Genomic DNA, 19,463 nt, shown 5'->3' on the forward strand with positions numbered 1-19,463 from the left:
TTTGTTGAGTATTACCTCTTATGCTGAGCCATTCCACATAGAAATTTTGAAATTTTTCTCAGTTAACATGGCTCTTTCCTTTAAAAAGTTTCCCCATGTTGTGGGATGTCAGGCAACACAGAGACTGGTAACATTTGTCAAATATATATTTTAATTGAAAGCCTCAACAGTAATAAAGACTTTGTTTTTAGGAAAGAACTGGAAAAACTACGAAAAGATTTGGAAGAAGAGAAGGCAATGAGAAGTAATCTAGAGGTAACTCATTTCTGCCAGCCTTGAGATTGCAGGCAGAACAAAGTAGATGTGTTTTTTTCCATCCCAACTTGGTGATTGATTCCACTACAGTGATGCTATCCTACTTCAGCTGGACACTCCCTGCTGCTTGTAGCCATTTAATTAACCTCTTGTTGACTCCCTGTGTGAGTTGACTCCCTCCTTGTTGACATTCCATTGTGTGATTGAGCGCATGCTGTTTGTGCACTACCTCTCATTGGCGGTGCATGAGGCACGTGGGTAAAGCATGGTTCTGGCCTCTTAAGAGTGTCTACTTCTAGATCTTTTGCACTCAACATTGCTTCTTACTGGAGCTAAGTTCTCTTTTTTTTTTTCCAACTTACTTTTGCTGGGGGCAAAGCTGGTGGTGGTGGTGGTGGTGGTAATGGGATGGCTATTGATTTGCTGACTTGAATTTCTCACTGAGAGTTTATAACTGTAATGTCATAGTCTTCACTGTGCTGATGACTGACAATTTCACTTGTTTTCTTTGTCTTCCTTAACTTTTTCCCCATCCTCACTGACTTTGGCCTTCATTTGTCTTTTTTTCTGCATATGTCAGAGAAAGTGTGTCCTGCCTTTTTTCAGAGGCTCATTCCATTCTCTATTTATACTTTTCCCTTGCCTCATTACACTTACCCATTTCTTCTGTTAGCACTGAGACATGGAGAGGACGTGGACTTGCCATTAAAAACTTGAGCTTCTCTTTTGGCTTCCACTCATGACTTCCAGTTCTAAACCATGGGTCAGTCAGGCTTAACGCTTCCTGTACATTATCTCATTAGACACACATAACAACTTGTAGGATTAATGTTCTCATTTTAAGGATGAAGAAACAGGATTAGAATGATTAAGTCACCAGTGGAGCTGAAATTGTTAACAAAAGCAGCCAGACTTCAGAACCTTTCCTCATAGGGATTAAGTTATACAGTTTGAACTTGAGGAAGTCACTTAGCCTTATTTGGTTTTGGTTGTTGAGGTGTTATATGTGAAGGTATTTAGTCAATTATCAAAACTCTGTTCTTACTCTTATATGACACTAGATGATCGGGGCTGGGGAGGGACCATGGGAGGACTCCAGGACGTGTTCAGCCTGTCTTGCCCAATCCCAGTCAGTCGGACCCCAGCAACAAGCTAACCTACCGGTCGGAGCATCTGCCCTCTGGTGGTCAGTGCATGTCATAGCGACTAGTCAAACAAATGCTTGGACACTTAGCATACTAGGCTTTTATATATTTATATATCCCCTTTACTGGCTCTTCCATGAAAACACTTTTTTTCTTTTTTTTTTTTTTTTAGTCTAAGTAAAACAAAGAAAAGCCCCCTTTCATGTCCAGATGCCCTCTGGATCTACTGTAGTTTTCTCTTTTCATTTGGGATTCATTTATTGAAGAAAAAGAAAATAAAGCATGTGTTAGCAGTCTCTAATTCTTCACCTTTAATTCAGTCCTGGCATTGAATTCACCCCTGGCATTTTTGGTTTACTGATGGCAACTCCGAAGTGTCTGCAGTTTCCATGGCATTTCCCATTTTGTCATTGCCACTCTTTCAAGGATTTGCTTGGTTTTTATGATCCTGCATTTTTATCTTTAACTTTCCCATCTCTTCCTTTCTTGTGGCGTAAGTGAGGTGCTCCCTCAGTACTGTCCTTGATTCTCCTTTCTGTGCATTCCCTCTTGCTTCTCTGAGCCCATGAATATCATGATTAGCTCTAGTGCATCGCCATCTAAATCTAATAATCCTTCCTGTCCCATCTTCTATCTTGTGTTTCTAGCTATTAGTTTTCCTGGATGTTCCACTTGAACGTAGACTTAGCATGACCCCTATGAAATTTATCATCTTTCTTTCCTACTCTTGTGATTCTTTGTTTCTGTCAATGGTTTTGTTGCCCTTCTAGGCATTTGGACATGGTACTTCTGTTCTCTTCTGATTCTCTTCCATTCAGGCCTGTTAGCTTCACATCCTAACCTTCATCTCCTTATTCCCACTATTTCTCATGCTCTTTGTCTTCTGTTTGGTTTGGTGAAGTTTCTCTCATTCTTATCTCAAATTTCCTTACTCAGTACTTTTCAGAACTTTCTCTTAATTGCTGAATAAAGTTTAACCTTCTTGACTCGGCATATGTCTTTTATGACCTGATCCTAGTTTATCTCTCTTTCCTCACTTGCTGATCCTCCATAGTCCCTTACACTTAATCATCTCAACTTTTATGCCTGTTGTATTTTCCTTTGGTCTCATCTTCTCATGCCCAAGTTCTATGGATTCTCAGGGCCAAGCTCAGTCACCTTAAGTTGGTACAAGTCTTTTCTGATTAAGATTAATTTATGTTTCTCCAAGTTCATATACTTTAGTTTTATAAGAGATTAATTTTATCTTATCATTGTTGCATTATGTACTTCTTTTTGCCTACCTTTTAGCTAAAAGACTGTTGGAGACAGGATCTATGTCTGTTTCATCTTTGCCCATAGCTTCTAGCACAGTGCTATGTACATATTAGATAGCTAGTCAACTTTTGTCAAATTGATAAATGTTAGAGGATACATGCTAAAAAGGTCTTAAATTCCCAGTGTGTAACATGTAGAAATTGAGAAATTTTAAAATGTTTTTCTTGATTTTTATTCCTTACATTTTATACATACACATTTATATTCATATATGAAAATAAGATAATAGGTAAGAGGAACTAATACAGTGTCGAGTCTCAATTTATGATTTGTCAAAAAAAATTACAAAAATCAAATGAACTGTTGAGGTTGTTTTTTTAATTGATTTGAGAGAGAGAGAGAGAGAGAGAGAGAGAGAGAGATGTTTATTTGTTGTTCACTTATTTATTAGTTGCTTCTTGTATGTGCCCTGACCGGAAATCTAACCTGCAAGATTGGTGTATTGGAGTGACGCTGTAACCAACTGAGCTACCCGGCCAGGGCCTGAACTGTTTGTTTTTTGAAGAAAGTTCTTTGACTCAATATTTTTAGCCAAATGAGCTATTAGCCGCTCAGTGACTTATACTGTTTGTTTTTTTTCCCTAATGGGGAAAATTTGACTTTTATTTGTAAAAGCACTCTTCTTTAGGCATTTGAGTTTTAGAACATCTGTTTAGAGGAGAAATTTTATTTCCCCAATAATTAAAAGTAGTACTTTGAGCTACTATGAAGTTATCATTATATAGGACTATATATGAATAATGAACATAAAAGAACTAGACGACAGAAACTACAGCAATATAAGTATTTGCCTAATATCTAAACTTATGCACTCTTTCAGGAGTATTACTGACTGCATTTGGGATTATTTTTTCCACCCCCTACTCTCTCTTCCATCAGTGTTTTTTTTTTTTCCTATTTCTGTGTATCCTCTCCCATTAAAATTGGTATGGTTGGTTAATGTATCTTTGGACTAGAGACAATAATAGCATATTAGGCAGACCATTGAGCAATTTTGTCTTCATCCAGTCTGAAGACTAAGAATTGTCCCAATCCAATGCTGCTAAAATATTTAATAATCATATTAGTCGAATAATAATATCAAGAAAGATCCTGGAATTAACAAACCATTCTTTTTCTTTTCTTCTTTTAAACATATTTTTATTGACTTCAGAGAGGAAGGGAGAGGGAGGGAGAGAGAAACATCAATGATGAGAGAGAATCATGAATCAACTGCCTCCTGCCCATTCCACCCCCCCACCCCCTCCCTGGGGATCGATCCCACAACCCAGGCATGTGCCCTGACCGGGAATCAAACTGTGACCTCCTGATGCTCAACCACTGAGCCACATGGTTTGGGCAACAAACCATTCTTGAATGGTTAGAATTCCTTGGAGATACTGAATTACAGTTTTTTACTGACAAAAAACGCTCATCATATATAATAAAAGCCTAATATGCTAAATGTCTGGTTGTCCAGTTGGCCATTCAACCAATCAAAATGTAATATGCTAATAATATGCTAAGGCCACTCAACCGCTCACTATAATGTGCACTGACAACAAGGGGCAGACAGTCCACTGGTCAGCCAGTTGTTATGATGTGCACTGACCACCAGGGGGCAGACAGTTGATGGGTCAACCAGTTCCTATGACGTGCACTGACCACCAGGGGGCAGACGCTCTGCTACGGTCCGGCTAATTGGGACTGAGCAAGATGGGCCAGACACGCCCCGGAGCCCTCCCGTGGTTCCTCCCGTGGTCCCTCCCGTGGTCCCTCCCCTGCTGGCCAACCTCCCGTGTCCCTCCCCAGCCCCGATCGTGCACCCCATAGGGTTCCTTGGCCTGGCCTGCACCCTCTCGCAATCCAGGACCCCTCAGGGGATGTTGGAGAGCTGGTTTTAGCCCTATCCCACAGGTCAGGCCGAGGAACCCCACTGGTGCACGAGTTCATGCATTGGGCCTCTAGTTGTTTAATAATGAACTATTTGTCAGAGGTTAGTCGTAGCATGTATGGACTTTTGGGTAGAGGGATGATGCTGTCAGGAGATGGTGAGGCCTAAATATTTCCACATGCCAAGAAAGGTCAAAGATGATCAAAATATATCAGTGTAAAGAGAATATAAAAACGGTGCTTTAGGGCCTTAGACTTTATCAGTACAAGTTCTCTGTCACTTACTAGCACGGAACCATTGGCATGGTATTTAATCTCTTTGAGCTTCAACTTAGTTGTAATACATCAAAATTACATAGCTGTAGTTATTGAGATAATTTAATGAAGTTTTCGAATTTTCTTAAGTTTCTGAATTGTGAACTTCTGTTAATGTAAGGATAGAGTCTGCCTACAGGTCAAAATATTTCCAATACATTGAATCTTAAATGCATTTTGGGGGTTTAAAGATAACAATCTAGAAGATGTTATTTGCAGATACAGAAATTGAGACCAAGTAAAGGTTAAGTGATTTACCAATATCACATTGGTTGTACATGAAAAAGAGAACTAAACTGGTGCTTTATGTATATATTTTTATTATTTTTTTGCTGTTCTGTACTGTCCCTTTTGTTTAGTTAAAGATCTGTATATAAATTCTTAATTTGGTTTCAAAGATCCTTGTTCTTTGTGGAGCTGATTTTCTTACAGTTCTTCTAAATGTTCACATGGCTTAACCTTTTTCTGCCTGAAACAACTGTAGTTGCCTTTGTGTTGTTGTTGCCTGCCATTTAGGAACTTGCATGGTGACATTTTCTTCTGTTGAACTTTGTAAACACCATTGGAAATTGGATTTAGACTGGAAATCAGCATCTGTAGGCTTGAAAGTATGACCAGATCTTAATGACATATGATAAAATGAAAAAACTTGACTAGGGTAAAGATATTGTCTCTGCTGCTCAATTTATGTTTTGTATTTTAGGTAGAAATAGAGAAGCTGAAAAAAGCTGTCCTGTCTTCTTGAAGAGGCACAGACCCAGTATTTATAATGAAATGGGGACTCAGAGGCAACACTATGAACTTCAATTGACTGGTTACTTAAAAATAACAAATGCTGATGTTGTGGTAAAGAAATACGAGTATATGAACTATAATATCTATAGAAAAGTAGGGGGAGGGTGAATTTTTTTATATATTTTGCTTTGCCAATATGAGGGGGAAAAGAGGCCTTACTTATGTGCTGGGATTGCAAACTTCTTTTTTAGTTTGCTTGAAAATACTACTGAATCTGTATAAAAAGGAAAATTCACAATAGTTATTTTTATTGAAACGTATTATTTTTAAAGAGATCTATACTATAAATATGGTGATATCTTTACAAATAATCTGTAAAATATACTATTTGAGAGGGACAAATTAGCTTTATAGTAACTATAGTCACTACGTTATACTTAGGGGATATGTACTTTGTGTGTATATATATATATAAATGTGTATTTTTTCTTTCACTTTTAGCTTCTTACCCAGGATGACACTGTTGTGCCTTTTTGTTTGCAGTGCTGTTTATATTCTGGGCGATGTAATAGGAGTTTTCTAGCTGTATCCAGATTACTCACCCATGCATATAGTAATATCTAATGAATTAATCAAAATAATTTCTTCTGCTTTTAGAATATTTTATATTGCTTGCACTATAGGATTTATAAAAGGAATTTAGTTAAGATATATTGGATTGTTAAATATATTTGGAAAATACGAGCTGTATTTTAAATTCATTGGGTGTAAAGAACTAAAAATGTCATTTTAACCCTTAACGTATTGTGCCTAGAAACTATAGCACATACATGATATGCAAACACCAGCCTTATTGCTGTGCTTTTCTGCTAATTTTACAGGCTTCTCTGTTACCCATTTCATAATCTTGTGGTTTAATCCTTTATTGCCCCTTCCTCTGATTGTTAATAATTGTAAACAAAACTTTCAGAAGTTCAGTGTGAGGTTTCATACTTTGACAAGTTATCATTATGTAAATGCTAGATTTTACCATGTTTAATTGACCTAATAGACTAAACTAAGTGGTGGAGATATTTTGGACTGTGATTTAGGAAGCAACTTCATAAAGAGAAGTTAATATATCATTAAATTGTAGCTTATTTAAAACCAAATATAGTTGACCATATCAAAAATGCATTTTCACAAAATGGATGAATTAGCAGTTCCCTCAGAGTCATTTATGAACAGTTGGATATTTTAAAGTGTTATATGTGTAGTCTGAAAATGTCCGTTTTTATAATAAAAGTGGAAATTTGACATTCTTCATTTGCAAAATAACTTAGATTTTAAGGTTTTTTAATTGCAAATGACTTAGATTTTGAGTACCCTCTATCATGCTTCCTCTTTGTGTTATTTTAAAGCACCAAACCAATATTTTTCCTTTAAAGTTTTGATCTTATAATTCTGAAATCTTGTATTAATTTTGTCACATTTCAAATAAAATAACTAAAGCTGAAAATAGAAATTCCAATTCATAATTACTTCATATTAGATTCACAACTTACATGAGTGTGTGGAGCAAACCTGATTGTGTTGAATATGTATGTTTTAACTCTTTAAAGTCCTTGGGCTCTTCTGATGAGGTTCATTACTGAACAAAATTGTTTACTCCTGTTCTAAAGTTTTTAAATGACTTGTCAAATGAATGACTTCCTTCTTGTTAAATAAGTTACACATTATTTTCTTTTAATGAAAGTCCTCAAGTAGAAATATAAACAGTGTGTCCTAGAAATCATCCTCAGCTTTCTGTCAGAAAAAAAATCTGTAAGTGACCCCTCCTCCCCCTAATAATGGGGTGGGGAAGTTTCCAGCAGACTTCAGGCTATTGTTAAAGTTTCTGTTGGTCATTTTCTCACTAGCACATAAAGGCAAGATGGTCATGAGTCCAGAAATACATTTCAAGTGTTTGCTTATAAACTTCCTCAATCAGAATAGAAAAATAATTAAAGTACTGTCTCTATTTTTCTACCTTTGACCAAAAAGTAAAGAAAACCAAACTCATACTCAAAGGGAAAACTGGTTACTTAAATCTAGTAATTTACCAGTATTTGTCCTTGATATGGGAATTTTGTTCATTCCTATTCATAAAGTTTATAACACAAAATGGTGTGTAATCATAACAGCCTTTACTTGGGGGTAAATCATTATTATTTGCTCTGAGAGCATAAATGACAGACGGGTGAGTAGCACAGAATCTGTCATTGCCAAGTTATTTGTGAATGTATCATTCAAGTTGCTGTTCTTTGAAACACACAATATTACTAATTTCCTAATTGTGCTTCAATATTAGAAATAGTATGTGTGTGCACGCATGTGTGACCACAAAGCTCCTTTACAGAATTTAATTCTGAAGCTTCTTCGGAAAATCTAAGTCTGAAGATAGGAGAAAGGAAAGTGGGCCTGGAGTAACAGATAATTCTTTGTTATATGCTTCTTACTGTGATCATTGAAACCAAACTCAAGTGTTCTCTAGGTGTTGGTAAACATTTTATGCTTGCATTTAAACTTGAAATGTATAAGCAGAATGAGACAATCAGTTGAAACCAGAAATGAGAAGTGTTACAAACTTCATGGCCTTGTTTTGCTATAGCAATAAAATGACCAAGTGCAATGACTTGATTTAATAAAATCATCTTTTAGAAGTTGCTGCTATGAATATTTTTAACCATGAAATTTTACCCTTGTTTTTGCCCAACTTGCCTTTAGTAACTATTGCCTACATAACTATTATGTAATGTAATGCAGTTTGGTGGTGTGGTATGCTAACATTCCGTGGAGGGTGGGAAAAAATATATATATATAAAAACTCAGAAACTCAAAACTCACTGACTTGTTTACAGGTGCTGTAAAAAAAAGAAAAAAAGCATGCTTCTCCTTTAAAAAGAAAAATTAATAATAAAAAATACTATTGCCAGTTGTGTAGTCTCTTGGTTATTTTTTAATTAACTTCAGCATATGCTTAGTGCAGAGTACAGTGAAAATTATTTTATATTTCTTTCAGTTTTGTAAATAAAAGAAACAATATAAATAGTAAAATGAAAGCATTAAAAGTTCTAGATCTGTGTGATGTTTACTAAACATTTGTGAGTCTGTTTTTTCATCTAGAACTGTAAAATAATGTTTTCTTTGTCACAGGAATATTGGGGGAATTTGAATGATTTATATAAATTACCTTATAGAGTGCTTGGCATGGAGTCTTTTTTTAATGGGAACCTCTCCAAACTCTTCTCAAAAGCATTTTACAGAGATGGATACGGTTAAGGGAAAGGAGGCCTAGTACTGCCTTTTGGGGGAAATAGCCCTTTCATTTGTATTTTCACAACAGAGCTGCTTCCATCTCACAGATCCCACCTTTCTGGCCACCCAGTGATTGGCAGAAGGGAGAGGACTGTGCCCAAATTGTGTTATTGACTTAGAGACTTTGAAATTTAAAACATTTGAAACATAAAGAGCTAGACTCAGCCTGGGAGCTCTCTGCAGTTACATTCTGCCACCTGGAAAAAGATGATTTGAAAGAATCTACTTAATAAAGCATACAGAGATGCAAACAATCCACAAGGATTTTTAAACTGATTACAAATCATTCCTGAGCCCCAGCTACACATGCATTGCTAGGTTCCCTAAGCATAAACATGCTCATCAACGTGGGTTTCTGAACTTACAACTGGAAATCCTGGTAAATACGACACAGGGAGAGTCCGGAAGACATCAGGACTATGTACTCTTGTTGAAAATATGCCACGTACATGGCCCAGGCTTTCTAGAAATGCACTGTGAGACCTGAATCTCAGAAAAGGAGTAAGACGCCACTGTGAAGCTCCCAGGCCTTGGTGCAACACAGGTCAAATCAGTTTGGGGGGAAAAGTCAAGATCACTGGAATGGCTGGCAGCCGAGGTAGAAATGGGGGGAGTCGAAGTGGGGGGCGGCGGTGCTGTGCCTGCCCTGAGCGTAGTCAAAAGGTGATCCTGGGCGCCTCTGCGTTCCGCCTGCCTTCTCCGTGCCACATCCTGGCGCTGTGCGCGGGGTCCACCGCTGTTGCGCGCCTGGCGCGTGACCAGCCACCCCACTAGCCCTGCTCTCAGGCGGGCACGTGCCAGCCACAGCTGTTGCCCAACCGCTACTGCGGCTCCCATAGGATGGCGGAGAGCCGGGTGGGTGCAGCGAGTTGAAGTGGCGGAGCCAGGGACATCGCTGCGGGTGGCGGTGCTATGCCTACTCTAGCAGCCATTGCCTGACCCCTGCCAGTGACCAGGCAGGATGGCAGGGGTTCAGGGCGGGGGGGAGGGAACGCAGGTGCAGGTGTGGAAGCACAGAACGGGGCAGCTCAGGTGCGGTGCTGTGCCTGCTCTAGTACGTGCTCAGCTGGCCGGTTAGGTTGCCCCCACTCCCACCCCCTCCCCCGCGCCACGAATTTTCTGACTGAGTGGCTGACTGCAGCTTCTGCAACTTATTGTTTAGAACCATCTGTCTTCCTCTCAGAAGTTTGGTGTCTAAGTCTTTGTAAGCAGCAGTAGCCTGAGGGTTGATGTCATCACCAGTGAAGGTGATGCAGGGGTGATGGTACAACCCAGCTCCAGAATTTCCTGACTAAGGGCTGGCTGCAGCTTCTGCACCTTAAGCCTTAGCTCTGTCTGTCTTCCTCTCAGAAGTTTGATCTCCAAGTCTTTCTGTTGAAGTCTGTCAGCAAGGAGCAGTTTGCTGCTGCCTTTGGAGCTCTGACGCTTCATGCTTCTGTTCTAGTCACCACAGAGTTCCAGGTCCCTCATTCTCTGCTCTTAACATTGCCTGAGTGGCTTCCACCTCCTTCCCTCAAGTCAGGTGTCTTCCTCTTTTCCTGATCCTCCACCAGCCCCTCTTCTGTGAAGTTAGAGCTGTGTCTGTGAAGGAAGCCGCTCAGCCGCCCACTTGCCCCAGGGAATGGCCATCCCTGCGGGTCATAGGACTGACCTGGTGGCTCTGCCCAAAGCGTCCAGCGCCATCGGACAACCCGGCCAACTGTGCAGGAATCACTATGTGGGCGGAGCTGAGGATCAGAGCGCAGTGAGCTGTTGCTAGGCAACGCCTGAGTGGGGGCTTCCAGGTGGGGACACCTGGGGAGGAGGCGGCCTGGGGAGGGGCTCTTCTCCAGTGACACCTTCCTGAGGGCCTCTCTGTTTCCTCTGTCTCAGAAAACACACCTTGCCTTTGGCTTTGTGATTTCCACGCCGCCATTTATTTTACATTTGAGGTAGAATTCGCACAGTGATGCGCATCCATGTTTAGAGCACAGGTGGGCGCGTTTGCGCCAGTGCCCACACTGATGTTCCCATCGCCCCCGGCTCCAGAGCTGTCGTTAGTGAGAGTGGTCTCAGTCCCTGTGATGGGCTTGAGGCTCGCTCTGATCACTGATCCAGGAGTTGATAAACTGGTAAACATTTGCTATGTTTGCAGGTGACATCAGATTGGAAGATAGGTGGTTAGAATTGGAAAGCTTAGCAAGGAGTAAGACTTAGAGCAGAGTCAGTAGAAACTAAGGGATACTCTTGGTTTTGGTTTTGTTTGAAGAAGGAAGCTATTTGAACATATTTGAATGTTAATGGAATGATGCCTTGTCGAGGGAGAAAGTGATGAAGCAAGGAGTAGGAAGTCTTAAGGAATGCTGTCCTTGAAGTGTGGGGAGAAGGGGACAGCTCCTGGGAAGGGACGAGTTTTGACAGGAAGACAGACAGTTCCTCTAAGATGACAGGAGGGAAGGCAGAGAAGGTGGGAATGCATGCAGGTAGGTATGTGGGTCTGAAGGTGCGAGTGGATAGAGTTTACATCGGATGGTATCTATTTTCTCTGCAAAATGTCAAGTGACGTTGATAATGTGAGTGGGGAGTTCTATCAGCACTTTGAAGAGATCAAATGTATGCCTTCAGTCATCCAGGATCGTGGAAAAACGAGCCTGCCAGTGAATCACAGCAGGATTGCCCAACTGCATGGAGGGCTCTGGAATTCTGTATTAATTTAAAAAACACCCAAATGACCATGTTTTATATTGGTCAAATCTAAGACGTACGCTGAAATTGGAATACCTTCTAATATTGTTCCAGTTTTCTAGCATTGTTTCAGAGTTTGTCAGCATTTTTTTAAACCAATGGTCCATAAAACAATGAGCATCTTATAATCAATGAAATATGGTAATTGTGTCTTTGCCAAGTTCAGCTGCCTGTGTGAAGTCATGGAAAAGGCATTTTTTTCAGGATCAGGTTTCAAAAACAAGATGAATAGATAACAGCTTGACAATAGCTGCCTATCACAAAGAGGCCTATTATATTTTATTGATTTTTTACAGAGAAGAAGAGAGAGGGATAGAGAGTTAGAAACATCGATGAGAGAGAAACATCGATCAGCTGCCTCCTGCACAGATGTGCCTGCAACCAAGGTACATGCCCTTGACCGGAATTGAACCCGGGACCCTTCAGTCCACAGGCTGACGCTCTATCCACTGAGCCAAACCGGTCAGGGCCCCACTCGCATTTTTAAAAATATATTTATTGTTGAAAGTATCCCCAGGGTGGAGCCATCAGTGTGGGCCACACTGATGGAAACTCAGAGGTGGCTACCAGTCAGCCCTATGATGGGGGAGGTCCCAGCACAGGAAAAATGACCCCTGTGCGATCCCTGTGTGGGAGAAAGCTGCCCCTGAGTTCCTGCCTGCATGTCCCTGGACTCCCCCAGAGCTGCCACCTGGAGCTGGAGTTTAGGGGAAGTGAAACTGTGTAAGTTCATATGTGGACCCTTTAAGAAGAACACCTGGTACTTCAGCAGTTTACATGTCACTCAGCCACAATCCCCGCTGGTTTTTAGAGCCCACATTTACAGGGACTTCTCTTCCCTGCTCTGGAACCCTGGGCTGGGGGGCTGGTGTTCAGCTGGCACCCCTGCTTCTTACAGGGGGCTTTGGCAATATCCCTCCCAATTAAAAAATGTCGCACATGGGTGTCAGACCAGCCGTTGCGGGTCTTTGCCCCTCCTACAAGGGAAGAATATGCTTTCTTCTTTACTTCTCTAGTTGTAGGACTTCCAGTCAGCCAGATGTCAGGTGGTTCTAGATGGTGATTGTTCTGTTTTTTAGTTGTAATTTTGATGTGGTTGTGGGAGGCAGTGAGTACAGGCGTTTAGCTATGCTGCCATCTTGGTTCTCTGAGCCCACTCATATTTTATGTATTTCCAACCTCATTCTAAGCCCATTCTCCTGAGGTGATCAGCTCTATGTTACTGGAAGTGTTTCATTTAGACGTTTGGTCTACAATGCCAATCTCTGTGATCTTTTGCCAATTTAAGACTCTATCATAAACATTTCTTGTAAGTTTAACTCTCATGAAATGATAGTTCAGAATTCCTTTGCCAAGGTTTTCAGTATTGGATGCTCAGAAGTTGTATCTTAAGTAGAAAGGTGGTTATTGAAGAAGGGATCCAGAAATCATGTGTATTCATTCATAAAATATTATTTGCCTACTATATGCCAAGCAGTCTGTTAGGTTTGGGGGAAATAAAATAATGAAATCTGGGTCTCTGACCTATAGGAGCTCACAATCTGTTATGAGATGGACAAGAACCAGAGTTGTCACCAGAGGTATTCATTCCTCTGAGCACTTATATAGCACATTTATTGAGCTCCCTCAAGGTGTCAGGCACTAATCTAGGTCCTGGAAATACAGCAGTAATGAAATTGACTAAATTCCTGCCCCCATAATCCATGGGGAATACAATTAACCAATAACCTTTCCAAGCATGATCATTTTGACCAGTTACATAGGTAAAAAGTAAGTGGATGTGAGAGAGAATGACTGGGGTGCTGCTATTGATAGGGTGTTAGAAGTATCAATTAAGCTACTTTGGCCACAAGTAATAGAAGACCTCACCGTGGCACAAGTCTTAGGAGCATTAATTTTTTATTTTAAAAGCCCAGAGGTTATTGATCCCAAGGTGGGCTTAGTCATTTAGTGGTGTCATTAAGGACCAAGGCTTTTCATCCTTCTGTTCCCCTACCCTCAACATTTTGGCATTTTCCTCAGGCTTGATGCTTCATGGTTGCAAGATGGTTGCTGTAGCTGCAGATATTACATTCTTTTACAGATTTGAAAGCCAGAAACGAGAAAGAAATAGGTGAAGAGGGTCAAGGTAACCTTTTTTCTAGAGCTGGTCTCTCATTTTATCAGGGAAAAAATTTTCCTAGCAGCTCAGTCCTCTCCAGCCAACTTCTCCCTAAAATTCATCGAACACAAATGGTCACATTTCTGTATCTAATTCGATAACCAGAAAAGAAAAGTGGCCACAATGGGTGAAAAAAATCATTATGAATCATTAAATGTAGACTTTTGGCAACAAAGAAGATAGAATGACCGTGGGTAGGTAAATGGTGGCTGCCAAATTAGGGAACGCTTCTCTGAAGAGGTGACATTTGAACTCAATTCTAAATGACTAGAGGCCCGATGCACAAAGATTCATGCAAGAACGGGCCTTCCTTCCCCTGGCTGCCGGCACCGCCTTCGCTCTGGCCAAAGCCGCCTTTCCACCTTCCCACACTGCCCAGAGGCCTGGAGCAGCTGGGGTGGTGCGGAACACCTGTGCCATCGCCATGGCGACGACACAAGCTTCCCGCCCCGCCCCCAGCCACTCGGCGCCTGTATATGCAAATTAACCCGCCATCTTTGTTGGGTTAATTTGCATACTCTTGATTGGCTGGTGAGTGTCTCAAAGGTACAGTCAATTTGCATCTTACTCTTTTATTAGTGTAGATGAGCTGATAGTTGCTAAAGGGGTGGAGATGGGGGGAAAGGAATAAAAATAAGTGACGAGATGGTGTCAGACTCGTGTACCATGTACCATGGTGGTCTGGGCCAGGGTGGTTGGTCATGGAAGGTGAGACGGTGGAGGAGACACTTGAAGACAAGGATGAGTCAGCCAGGGGAAGCTCTGGGTAGAGGTGGGCGGAGTCCGTTCAGGCTGCAGTGGAGGCCAATGGAAAAGAAAAAGGATGTGAACCAATTTGACATTAGGCTAGAGCAAGATGGACAAGACAGAGCAGATTTCCACCCTGGTGAAGATGACGTCTTCTTCACCCTGGTGAAGATGACGAGGGGAAGATTCAGCTTCCAGCATTACAGCATGAGCGCTAGGGGAATGTGTGCAGAAGGAGGGGTACTCAGTTTCACCTCAGGCTTTGGAGGAGACTTTCTCAGGAGACAGTTGGGTTGAACCATGACTGAGGACAAAGAGTTGGCCAGCAAATGAGATGGAAGGTTGACCTAAGCATAAGGCATACTGTGTGCAGAGGCCTGGAGACGTGAAATGACACAGTGAAACCTCCAGTGCAGAAGCCTATGCAGGGCCTGGCATCCTGAACAGGGAAGAGACAAGGCAGAGCAGGGCCCCGGGGCAGGATTCTAGGAGGAGTGGAGCCCAGTGACCAGGGCCAGGCCATCCCAGGCCTGCTCTGTGACCACAAGGACAGGGAGACAGGAGTGTGTCTGATGAGTTAGATCAGTGGTCAGCAAACTCATTAGTCAACAGAGCCAAATATCAACAGTACAACGATTGAAATTTCTTTTGAGAGCCAAATTTTTTAAACTTAAACTTCTTCTAATGCCACTTCTTCAAAATAGACTCGCCCAGGCCGTGGTATTTTGTGGAAGAGCCACACTCAAGGGGCCAAAGAGCCACATGTGGCTCGCGAGCCTCGGTTTGCCGACCACTGAGTTAGATCATCTAGGAGGCAGGGGGCTGTCTAGCCAGGTTGGGAAGGCAGGGTGAGAACTGAGAACAAAGGCCCGGAGGCTGGAGAGAGCTGGCATGTTCCCAGACTGCGGAGCTTGTGTGTGTGTGTGTGTGTGTGTGTGTGTGTGTGTGTGTGTGTGGTGGTGGTGGTGGGGATGGGGTGGGAGGTAGGGATGACAGGACAGAAGTTCCATGGGGCCCAGGAGCTTAGATTCCATCCAGTGGGCAAAAGGAAGCCTTTGAGGCTACAGCGAATCCCTCTTGGGAAGACCCAGGACTCAGCGCTCTGGGCAGGAGGGAGTCCCCTGGATGAAAGAGGACGGCGCTGACTGGACCAAGCCCTGCACAGACCACTTCCACCCACTTGGACCCTGGGATCTGTCGCTCCCCCGTCATAAGGGACAGGAGGACAGGAGTGATGTTCATCCACCATTTAGGAATGAAGGACTTCTGCTTCTGGCGTCCTTGGCCTTCTGCGCCTGCCCCATCTCCAGGCACTGGTGAAGGCTGCCATCCTAGGGTGTGGGGACCAGAGGAGACTTACCCCCAGCTTCAGGGCCATCAGGGGCCCCAGAGCTCTGCGGACTCGGACACAGCACAGGCCATTCAGGGCGGCCACATCCCAAAGCTGACCCAGCTCCTCGTCATTGAGCTGCCACTGTGACAGGGACAAGGTGCTGTCCTGCTCTTTCCAGAGCAGTGAGCCCCCTTCCAGAAGTGGGTGTTGTCATCTCTCTGAAATGACCACTCCAGCAGCCCCAGGCACCACAGCCCTGGGCCCCACACAATGGACCACAACTACTGCCCCGCACCCAGCTGGGGGCTGTGGCAACACCAGCAAGAACAGACACCCCCTACCCCTCCGAGGAGCAGTGCAGTCACCCCCAGGCCTGCCACTGCCATTTCACCCCTGGTAAGTACTGTGTGTGTGTTTTTTTTAATGAATATTATTTTTTAAATTATATTTATTTTGAAATTAAATTTAGTGGGCCCTGGCCGGGTTGTTTGGTTGGTTGAAGCGTTGTCCGGTGCACAAAAGGGTGCAGGTTAAATTCCTGGTCGGGGCATGTACCCAGGTTTCAGATTCGATCCCTGGTCATGCTGCGTACCAGAGGCAACCAACTGATTGGTGTTTCTTCCTTCTCTCTCTCTCTCTCTCTCTGTCTCTCTCTCTCAAATCAATAAAAATATCCTCTAAAGGTGAGAATTTTAACAAGTTTGTATTTCTTTCTCTTGCTGATGGGTCTGGCTAGGACTCTAGAGCTATTTTGAATAAGAGTTGTGAGAGTGGGCATCCTTGTCTTATTCCTGATTTTAGGGGAATAGCTCTCAGTTTTCCACCATTGAGTATGATATTGCCTGAGGGATTGTCATATATGGTCTTTATTATGTTGAGGAACTTTTCTTCTATATCCATTTTCTTGAGTGTTTTGATCATAAATGGATGTTGTATCTTACCAAATGCTTTTTCTGCATCTGCATCTATTGATAAGATCATGTGATTTTTATCCTTTCTTTTGTTAATGTGGTGTATTTCATTGATAGATTTGTGTATGTTGAACCATCCTTGTGCCCCTGGAATGAACTCCACTTGATCGTGATGAAATATTTTTAAAATGTATTGTTGTACTCAATTTGCTTACAAATTGTATCTTGTTTAGGATTTTTGCATCTGTATTCATCAGAGATACTGGTCTGTAGCTTTCTTTTCTAATGTTATCCTTGCAATTTAGTAACAGGGTTATATTGGCCTCATAAAATGTTAGGAAGTATTTCCTCTTCTTAAAAATTTTGGAAGAGTTTGAGAAGGATGGGTATCCACTATTCTTTGAACATTTGGTAGAATTCACTGGTGAGGCCCACTGGTCCTGGATTTTTATTTTTTGGGAGGTTTTTGATGGTGTTTCAATTTCCTCATTGCTGATTAGTCTACTTAGATTTTTCATTTCTTCATGATTCAGTCTAGGAGGAAGGGTATTATATATTTCTAGGAACTTATCCATTTCTTCTAGATTATTGAATTTGGTAACATATACTCTTTCATAGTATTCTAGTATGATCCTTTATATATCTGTGATGTCTGTAGTAACTTCTCTCTCATTTCTGATTTTGTTTACATGGGTCTTTTATTTTTTCCTTTGTGAGTCTAGCCAGGGGTTTGTCAATTTCATTAACCTTTTCAAAGAACCAGCTCTTTGTTTATTAATTTTTTTGTATAGCGTTTTGTTTCTCTATTTCATTTAATTCTGGTCTAGTTTTTATTATTTCCTTTCTTCTGCTGACTTTGGGTTGCTTTTGTTCTTCTTTTTCTAGTTCTTTAAGATGTAATGTTATGTTGTTAACTTGGGATTTCTCTTGTTCCTGGAGATAGGCCTGCAATGATATCTCCACATATTTGTGGGTTTCTTTACTTCCTATTTGTAGTTGATTTCTAATTCCAAAGAGAATATGCTTGGTGGTATAATTTCAAAATTCTTGAATTTGTTGAGGCTAGTTTTGTGACCTAGCTTATGGCCTATGGGAGTGTTCCATGTGCACTGGAGAAGAATGTGTATAATCTGATGTTCTGGGATGAAAGGCTCTGTAGGTGTCAATTATGTCCAGTTGGTCTAGTGTGTCATTTAAGGCCAATATTTGCTGATTTTCTGTTTGGATATCTGTCAAGAGCTGTCCATGGAGTGCTAAGGTCCCCCGCTATGACTGTGCTTTGGTCGGTTTCTCCTTTTAATTCTGTTAGTAGTTGCTTTACACATTTTGGTGCTCCATGATTTGGTGCATATTTAAGAAGTGTTATGTCTTCTTGATGTAGTGTTCCCTTTATCCTTATAAAATGTCCATCTTTGTCTCTCATTAATTTTGTTATCTTGAAAGCTATTTTGTTAGATATACGTATGGCTACACCTGCTTTTCTGTGGATGTTATTTGCTTGGTGAATCATTTTCCACCCTTTTACTTTGAATCTACCTTTGTCTTTGCAGCTTAGATGTGTCTCCTGAAGGCAGCCATATGTTTGGGGTTTTGTTGTGTGTTTTGTTTTGTTTTTTTTTATCCAATCTTCCCTGTGCCTCTTTATTGGTGAATTCAGTCCATTTATATTTAGGGTAATTATTGATGTATGAGGATTCCTCTAGCCATTTTAACTTTTGTTTTCTGGTAGCTTTGTGCCTCCATTTGTTCTTTTCCTTTGTGTTTTGTCTGCTATTTTTGTTTGATGGTGTTCCATACTTCTTTCTTCTGTTTCCTCTTTTCTATGCCAAGTTTCTCAGTTTTGTCTTTGTGTGTGTGTAGTTACCATTAGATTTATAAAAAAGAAAGTTTCACATATACAGTAGTCCTTTTTATTTTGAATGATCTGGCCTCCACCCTCCTTTGCAAATTCAGACTTTTATCCCTTCCCTTTTATGTTTTTGTTGTCAGAAATTATCGCTGTTTATGCTGTAAGTCTGATGGCGATCATACTCATAGTGTTATGACCTTTTGTTCTTTGTTTCAGGTAGAATAACGTCCTTGAGTATTTCCTGCAATGGAAGTCTTTTGGTGACAAATTCCCCCAGCTTCTGTATGTCTGGAAAAGTCTTTATTTCTCCTACATACTTACAGGTAACCTTATTGGATATATTATTCATGGCTGGTAATTTCTTTCTTTCAGTAATTTGAATATTTGGTTCCACTCTCTTCTGACTTGTAGAGTTTCCACTGAGAAGTCGGATGATAACCTGATTGGCTTTTCTTTGTTGGTCACTTCCTTCTTTTCCCTGGCTACCTTGAGAATTCTTTCTTTGTCATTAATTTTTTGACAATTTTAATGCAATATGCCTTAGAGAAGGCCTCTTTGGGTATTGAGTTATTCTCCAGAATTTGTTTGGTTCTTTTTTAAAAAAAATCCTAACTGAGGATATTTTCCATTGATTTTTAGAAAAAGTGGAAGGGAGGGAGGGAGGTAGGGAGGGAGGGAAAGAGAGAGATGTGAGAGAGACACATCAATTGGTTGCCTCCCACACGCGTTCTGGGGATCCAACCTGCAACCCAGGTACATGCCC

At 41.3% G+C, this 19,463-nt stretch overlaps 1 protein-coding gene across 1 annotated transcript in view; it reads left to right on the plus strand.

Moving 5' to 3' along the window:
* The window catches only part of CD2AP (CD2 associated protein), a 102,566-nt gene extending 93,974 nt beyond the window's left edge, over nucleotides 1-8,592 (plus strand). Inside the window, exons 17-18 of the mRNA XM_054722611.1 lie at nucleotides 192-255; nucleotides 5,608-8,592. Of these exons, the coding sequence (XP_054578586.1) occupies nucleotides 192-255; nucleotides 5,608-5,649 (106 nt within the window). The 3' untranslated portion in view covers nucleotides 5,650-8,592. The remainder of the gene's footprint in view (nucleotides 1-191; nucleotides 256-5,607) is intronic.
* The last annotated feature ends 10,871 nt before the right edge of the window (nucleotides 8,593-19,463 follow it).

This window comes from Eptesicus fuscus, chromosome 10, assembly GCF_027574615.1.
Source record: "Eptesicus fuscus isolate TK198812 chromosome 10, DD_ASM_mEF_20220401, whole genome shotgun sequence".
NCBI classification, from domain to species: Eukaryota; Metazoa; Chordata; class Mammalia; order Chiroptera; family Vespertilionidae; genus Eptesicus; species Eptesicus fuscus.